Source organism: Lycium barbarum, chromosome 7 (assembly GCF_019175385.1).
Source record: "Lycium barbarum isolate Lr01 chromosome 7, ASM1917538v2, whole genome shotgun sequence".
Lineage (NCBI taxonomy): Eukaryota > Viridiplantae > Streptophyta > Magnoliopsida > Solanales > Solanaceae > Lycium > Lycium barbarum.
In genome coordinates, this window is record NC_083343.1 from 13,511,138 (window position 1) to 13,519,804 (window position 8,667).

General features: G+C 32.2%; 1 protein-coding gene across 2 annotated transcripts; it reads right to left on the reverse strand.

Annotated features, from left to right (window-relative positions):
* Window positions 1–4,753: 4,753 nt before the first annotated feature.
* Window positions 4,754–8,119, reverse strand: LOC132603172 (uncharacterized). Of its 2 annotated transcripts, none has more exons than XM_060316100.1 (4): window positions 7,740–8,119; window positions 6,959–7,273; window positions 5,988–6,160; window positions 4,754–5,035 (listed from the first exon to the last, which is right to left on the reverse strand). In XM_060316100.1, exons 1-4 carry the CDS (start codon window positions 8,016–8,018, stop codon window positions 4,906–4,908), a joined length of 897 nt encoding a protein of 298 aa, XP_060172083.1. In that variant the 5' UTR covers window positions 8,019–8,119; the 3' UTR covers window positions 4,754–4,905. The 2 variants fall into 2 exon arrangements, with proteins under 2 accessions (XP_060172083.1, XP_060172082.1); XM_060316099.1 differs by having other exon boundaries at window positions 6,959–7,276; window positions 7,740–8,118.
* Window positions 8,120–8,667: the final 548 nt, after the last annotated feature.

The window sequence follows — 8,667 nt, forward strand, 5'->3', positions numbered from 1 at the left end:
CTAAGAAGACTTGAGTTTAGTCTTCAAAATGTCCCTAGAGGCGGTTGATATTTAGGGTTTTAAGAGAAATGAGGTCAAATCCCGAAATGGGGTTTTAAATAGGGTCAAAACTGCTCGTCGACCGCCACATCAGTCAAGGTGCCGCTATAACGGTATCGCTTCAGCAATATCACTATCGCTGGGGCGGTCCTTTGCATTTGCATACCTCCACTAAGGCGGAGCACATTGCCGCTATCACGTTAACGCCACTAGTTCATCCAATCGCTAAAGCGATCATCTGGGGCCCGATGGCCTAAACTCAATATTTAACTTCTGATCGTACATCGGGTCCAGTTAAGATAGAGATTTACCAAATACACGTGATAAATCGCACAAGATTATGGAGCCCAGGCCGCGAATTTTCCGGGATTACGGTAACAATTTGGTCGTTACATAAATAGAAGCCACAGTTTGATGAGTAAATTCTGCACTAATTGGCATGGTACTTGTATGAGCGAAAACTTACAGTTTTTTGGCTTAAAAGGTGCTTGGGTCCTTGTATGCAATTGGTTTCAAGAAAACCAAAAGTATACTGGAGAATTGATTCGAAGATTATTGATCATGAAACCTTTATCCACGTCATAGGCACAGTGTTTTAATTCCAGACCAGCACCAAACATTTCACTTACTATTTCAAGTGAAATTGAAATACGAAAGGAAATCAAGTTGTATGCTATTTCACTTAACATTTCAAGTTGTATCACTTACTATCCCTTTCACAAGCACAGTGTTTCTATGAAATAGAAATAAAAAAAGGAACACACAAAATAAGAAAGAAATTCTTTGGATATTGTACAAGCTTACCGAGATCAAATTGTATTTCAAAACTCAAGAGTAATCACTTCAGCGCTTCTGCTGAACATGTTAGAAACTTTTATCGAAGTTACATATCTAGATAAGAACTATTCTCATACTTAAGTGAAAAGGTATTCAAAATATAAATTTACAGGAAAATTACAGCTTTAAACTAATCCATGTATCCCGAAGCTATTCTAGTTATTGTACATCAACATTATCGTCCAATAGAATTTAGCTTAAGTATTCACATAGGAAAAGATTTAAATATATAGGGAAACTAAGAACTACTGACCGTCTTCCGTCCTTCTTACTGTCGAAATAGTCAAGAGCCTAACAATCCAATAAGAGGTAAAGGTAGAAAGAACGAAAAAGTCAATCTAAGGGAGGGAGGAAGAATAGCAAAATAGAAGTAAATAATAGGATAGCCAGTAGATAATGTGTGTAAGAAATATTGTAATACTATCGAAAACAACAGTTTCATCAAATCTTTAGAGACTTTTCGCCTTCCCGAAGCACTTGTTCAGAGGAGCTGTTGGTTTTTGCGCTTTCTTTAAACAGGTGACGGGTTTTCTTACGACTTGGGGCTATTATGATAATAACTTCAAATAAATGGAAGAATAGGAGGGGGAAAAATTGAGAAAAAAGATAAATAAGAATCCTAAACCCCGTCTCTCCTCCCCACTTCATCTCTTTCTTTTACCTTTCTTCACCAAAACTTGTCTACAATTGCTTACTATTTGATTTATTTTCAATGAAAGAGGAAAGAGAAAGAGAAAAATAAGTCTTAACTGTGTTATTTCTTTATTTTCAATGATCGCACAGAGTAAATAAACCAAATTATACACGGATAACCATATATCAAAGTTTTGCTTTTGTTTTTTGTTTCACAAGTCAAAGAAAATCTAAATAGAAAACAGTCGCTTCCAAGAAAATAACAGTGCACTATTTAGCCAACCATTGAGGTGCAACGCACAAAGAACTGATACTTTCGAAATTGTTGATGATGGACTCTTGATAAATCAAGCAACATCAAAGTATGTGGAGCGCAGGAGCAGATAATTACTAGTTTGATCTTTTTGTACTCAAATTACTCTGCCGAAGCCTAATTTCACTCTTAAGGCATATATTGTAAAAGACAAATGAAAATTAATTAACAAACTGACGGGAAAAAAACTTTCACCAGAATTCGCATGCTTTGATCCAGTATCCACCAGAGCACGATGTCAAAAAAAAAAGATTAAATACAGGAACACATATGGAATAAAACACCAACCCAAAAATGAAGAATTTGTACTGGATATATCTCGAGGATGATAAACTTCTTCTCTGACATTATTCAAGAAGCCAGCGAATAGAAGTTCGAATGTTCAACTTTCCCCCACAGGCGCTTTTAACGAAATCTGAATAATACTTTAAAGTTACGGTGCTAACTTATCGAGCAAACACATAGTATATAAATGGAAAAGAAAAATTAGTGTCATTATCTATGCATAAAACATTAGATGAAAAATTCATTAAGTAAAACATATTCAAGATTCATCAAATCACACAAAATGGACGACAAAATAACCAAAAGATCCAAACATTATGTGTACACACCAACCTAAATTAAGGAAATTAATAATATAAGATACAGAGATACATTTGTTAAGTTTAAATTGCAGATGTTATTTTCAGTTTTTCCCCCCTTTTTTGCCATTATTTCTTAACAGAAGTCACAAATTCCACTATTAGGACAAACAATGTGAAAGCCAAGTAGAAAGAAAGAAGAATGAACATGAGGAAAAATTTACAGTGGAATCCCATGGACAAATTAGTTGTTGCTTCGACGATTGTTGCAGAGGGATCGATAGATACATTTATTAAGTTTAAATTGCATATTTTCAGTTTTTCCCCCCTCTTTGCCATTATTTCTTAACAGAACTCACAAATTCCACTATTAGGACAAACAATGTGAACGCCAAGTAGAAAGAAAGAAGAATGAACATGAGGAAAAAGTTGCAGTGGAATCCCATGGACAAATTAGTTGTTGCTTCGACGATTGTTGCAGAGGGATCGATAAACCAATATAAGGCCTACTGGGAAAATATAGAAGAGGAATTTAATACAGAGATACATCAGGGCTCAGATCAACCAAACATGGAGACTTGTATGTACCTTCAGATATTCTGCACGCCTTTCTCTCATGGTGATTTCTTCTCTACATTGAATGCAACTGGATTTGAAGTTCTGTTTCATAGGGGTGTTGAGTTGAATGTGTTTCCTTTGTTGATTGTTGTTTGTTGACTTATTCTGAATTTAGCGACACTTGAACTGAAGCGGGAAAGATTTTGATTTGAAACGGGTTGGTGAGAATTTGGGGAGACGTTTCGATTCATTATTTTGATGAAGTTGTAACTGAACAGGAACTGTTTTTTTCAGATATAATAAGTGAGTTCTTTTGTAGTTAAAATAGAGGTTAAAGCCCAAAAAAAATGACAAAATAGATAAATCATTTTCCTTGTCAATGAGAGTTGTCACGTGGTGGGGCTAGTGTCTTGCTTTATATTATTATATAGATTAAGTATCAAGGTACTAAAATTTAATTCTACAAATTTAAACAGCGAAAGCAAAAATTCACTACTTTCAAGTTGAGCAAGACTTTTACACTTAAAATAAACAACACCCATTAATTATCAAGAGGCAATGAACCGACTTCATTCTTCTGTTCCGTTACAAATGACTTGAATTTATGGTCAATAAAATAGAGATAAATACGTAATCAAATGCTCAAGAGGTAGAAGACCTGATATAAATAAAAAGATGCTAATCCCCTTGATATGGATACAATGCGTTGATAGAAGTTCCTATTTGCCAGTCGAAATACTTTTTTGGAGTTCTGCCCAGAGATCCAGCCATAGCTAATGTCTGGTCCAAGAGATTTCCAAGCATTTGAGCTTCTCTCTCAAATATTTATTTGGACAATGGTGAACTTGGCATGCTCTTTCTTCGAATATGTTGGCAAGAAACCTTCTTGTGAGTTGCTGGTAAAAAATAATTAGATTTTGCTTTTATAAATAGTGTTAAAACGTTATATCTTGCAATTAAAGTGGTTAATTATGAGGAGGCTTTTGCCTTTCTTTTTAGCCGGTAGTGTGCATTTCTCTACAACATTAATTATATTTATTATTCAAAGTTGAAAAGATCTCCAAAATACTAATTAGGAACTTTAAAGGTTGAGTATTACTATTAGAGTATGAAAACAAGTTTAATACATTGAAAACTCTGTAGTAAGTTGAATGCATCCGGCCAGTTTTTGGTCTATTTATCTCATTTCATTTTAATAAAATATTATTAGTAATTTAATGTAAATTTAATTTTTACTGACAGATCAAAGCCTCTATTGTTAGGTCTATTATGAAGTAAGAATTCAAGAGAAAAGTAAAGAAGGGAGAAACGTTTTCTACAATAATTAAGATAAAAGTTTTTTTTTTTCTAATTCACTGGTACTATTAATGCCAAGAGGGTCTATACATGAACACAATTAACATGTACATTGTATATTAACGTAAGAACAACAATTCAACTCCCAAAAGAAGTTAATCTAGAAATTATGATCATTAATAGCAAATGCCTAATATTAATACGTACTATGAACGTGATATATAGATTAACTTCTTCTTTTTATTTTGTTTATTTTTTAAAGGGTATATTTACATATTTGTACCAAACATTATTTGAAGCGGGCGTTTATTAGAAGGGTAAAAATGTCGTTTAATTTTTAATGGACATTTTGGTAATTTAACTTTTCGACTTAGGGTCTTTCCACTTTTAGAATAGTACGATGATATGATGATTTAGAAGTCAACTTTTTCTATGAACATAATTTCATTTCATGCTTAATTACAATCAAGCCAAGAAAGAGCGACAACTATACTTCTTCAAAATGCTTTAGTAGCCAAGGGAAATGAAAGGTTACAAAAAGAAACCCCAAAAGGGTGAAAGCTGTGCAGAAAACAAAAAATTGTTAGAAGGTTAATTATACTTTGCTATAACATATATAGAGACATTAAACTTAGATGGGGTGAGTTATATGAAGAAACTAGGTTCTGATAAGTTAATATTATGGCTCATTTGATCTTGTCTCTGTTCTTGTTCTTTTTCTTCCTCTTCATCCTCTGTTTCCCAAAGAAAATGTGCATAGGAGGCCAACACATAACTGCATTCATAAAAAAAAATACTTTTAAGTTGGTTTCATATATACTTCACTTAACCTAAACTAATACACTATCTAAAAATCAGAAATTAGCGGCATACAAAATTTGTAGCTAAATAGAAAAATTAGTCCCTAATATTAAAAAAAAAGTCTCTAATCTTATTTAGCGAAGGATTAACGATAAATCATCAAAAATTTATGTTAGTTACGAGCTATTAGAAACAGATTAGAGATAAATTCTGTAGCTAGTTCCAAATTTTTATACAGTGATAGGTTACGTAATTGAATTTAACTTCTATATATTGATAGGATAAGTGAATTGTTATACTATTATCTCACTTAAAAAATAACTACAAGCAATAATTATCCATAAAAAGTTGGATTAATTATTTGGAAAAAAAAATATGGCAGCTAGGTTTTAGAATATACAAAATGAGTCGTTTGGTTCCAAGGATATGGGCTAACAATTTCGAAATAAAATATGAGATTATTTTATCTATTTTATGCTGGTATAAGCAATTCCGATATTGGTTATACTTGTGGTATTATTCTTATACCATACTCAATGTGGATAGCACTTCCAGTTCACTAATCCCAGAATAAAATAACAAAATGACAAAGATGCCCATCTCCAAAACTCATTCCTTTAACAAAGTCAAGGTCAAAATTGAGAAAGTTTATTCAAACTTATCTAGTGTAAAACCAAATACATATTTTATATTAGACTCACTATATATTTCATTTTTAGTTCAATGAACCAAACATCTACAAATAAAAGTATATTCACTAAATAATCTCGTCATTATTTAGTTCTCACATTACAATTCCCATATTTTAATTCTATAGTATAACTTGTTCATAAATCAGACGACAGTTATTTACACTGAAAGTACTACGAATATATAGGTAAAAATTAGTTAATCCCTTCATGTCATAAATTAAGGATTATTCTTACCAATCGTCAGGAGCAGCTTTAACAGCTTTCTCAAAGTAGTTTTGAGCACGAGGGGCGTCTTTATGGGATCTCCAAATTAAATCAGCATATAATGAAAGTACATTTCCATCACTTGGATTTGCCAAAACTGCTCTCCCACAATATTCTTCTGCTTTCACTAAGTTTCCCATGACCTGTTTGGTTTTCAATTTACAAAATCAACAACTCTTAGAAACAGAGTACGTGGACATCTCCGCATGCTTTCATTTTTGCAATTTATATAATACTTTACTTCTAAAATCTTTTAAATTATTATAAACCATTTACCAAGTTAAAACCTACGGATAAATCTTTTTATAGTACAAAACCGATATGCACAAATGAAAGGAACTTCTAATCTTCTATGGTCAAGTTACTCAGAACGTACTTCAGCCAAAAAAAAAAAGAAGCGACAAAAAGATTTAGTGCCCTTTATTTCATTTTATACGACTTTATTCTTGTTTTAGTCCATTCTACATAAAATAGTATTCTCTCTGTTCCAAATTATGTGATATTCTTTTTTTTTTCCTGATCATTCTCAAGAAAATGACTTTTTCTATATTAATAACAATTTAATTTTAGAATACTCATTCAACCCTTAATAAGATAATTTATAATCATACAAATGATAAAGACTTAATATTGATCGCAAGATTCAAAACACTATCACATAATTTGAGGCAAATAGAGTAAACTTTTTATGTATTTGACAACTATTTAATGGAATTCTCTTATAACCGTAGAATATTGTAATAACATAGATTTATAAGATTACAAGTTCTAAGAATACTTTTGATATGTACCATAACTTTTTTCTATATTCTTAAACTTTGTGTAATTCACTCAAACATTGCAAACTAAAAATAATACTAGCATTAGTTTAACTTGTTAAAACACAAGTTTCTGCATCTACGTTGGTAGAAAATAAAAAAAATGTAAGTTTATATTAGTACCTCTTTCAAGAATCTTGCATAATTTCCAAGAAGCAGTGAATTCCCAGGATTAGCTTGAATCATCTTTTTGTAATACAAATCAGTACTATCACTCCCATGATTTGAATCCCACTCAAAACCACCATCACCATTTCCACCATTAGAATCATCACCACCTCCACCACCACATTTCTTTCCTCTACCGTCTCCACCACTTCCACCGCCGTCAACCACCAGCTCCACCACCCTCGTGTGTTTCTCTTCCTCAACTTCACGCCCCTCACCCGTTTCCAACCGATAATTCGGAAACAACATCAATCCATTATTCAGCCTTACCTGCTGAAGACATTTATTTCTAACGGTTTAAGTTTTTGGATAATCAGATGTTACATTAAATTTAATATATAGCATCAAAATAGGCAGCAATGGTTTTAGGAAGCTTACTTATACATCCTCTGAGGTGACCTAATAATAGAAAAAACAATTACACTAAGTTAACACTATATACAACTTAAATTTGGCATGAGACTTAGGCCACATGGGAGCGGCGTGTTGAAAACATAATCAAACCTCATGCAAAGATGAATAAGGATAGCACATGAAGGGGTACTATGTCAAAGACATAATTAAGCATATGGAAAAGAATTCTTGCCTGTACGTGAGAGGGCGTGTTGAAGACAAAATTATAAAAAGAATAATTAAGGTCAAAAAAATGAAAGGGTGTACCAAAAACACAATTAAGTAAATAAAAATATGCTCTCTCAAATAGAAATGAGATTATCTAACTGTTCATGAACACTACCTTATCTTCTTTCTCCTCTTCATATGTTTCTTCATCAACTGTGATAGGAAGTATGTTGTGCATGGCCATGCAACAAGTACTGTTTGAAGATGATGGTCTATTGAACAGTTTAAGATCAGTCTCAGACAAAGCTCTGGACATCTTTTGTACTGAATCTAGTGATGAGCTTGAGAGTGATGTAGATGATCTTGACAAGTATTTTGGTCCTGGGGATAATTGTGGTAGCCATGAATAATATTGCTTCAATAATGGACTTGAAGAGCTACGAAGAAGCATCATTAATTTAATTATTCTCTTGTTGATCAGAGAATACTTGAGAATAATTTTATGAGTCTCAGTTCAACCAAGTTGGAGCAGAGGTAGCAGCGTTTGTTTGACCTTTTATAGAGGAGGCAATATTTATATTGTGTTGTGTGTGTGACAATTTATATTTTAATTAACCCACCTACCCTTGCAATTTTTGTGTTCAAGATGTTAAAGTTATAAAAAAAATTGCTATAGATAACAATTTTTTTAGTTAAGATAATTAAACATTAAAAACTATTTTGAGTTTCCAAGTACTTATAGTGCCAAAGTTTTAAGTTTCGCATGAACTACTTTTCAAAATGCAGTTTATATACAAATACAACTTTAATTTTCAAATAGTTTTTTTTTTTTAAAGTGTCCAAGTATATCCTTTTAACTTGAAAATATTGTCCAAAACGCATACTAATTGGTAGAAATGAAATAGGTAATCACTCTTAGTGCTGTTATTATTTGAAATATAGTCAGCATTTACAAATATTAAAAATTTAGCCACTTTAAATTTAACCGACCTCCACTTGTACTTTGCACAAGTTATATAATGACAGAGTTGTTGTGATGGCTTAATTCTACTCGGCTACACTTGATTCTTGAAATGACTTAAATTGTACTATTATCATTAAAA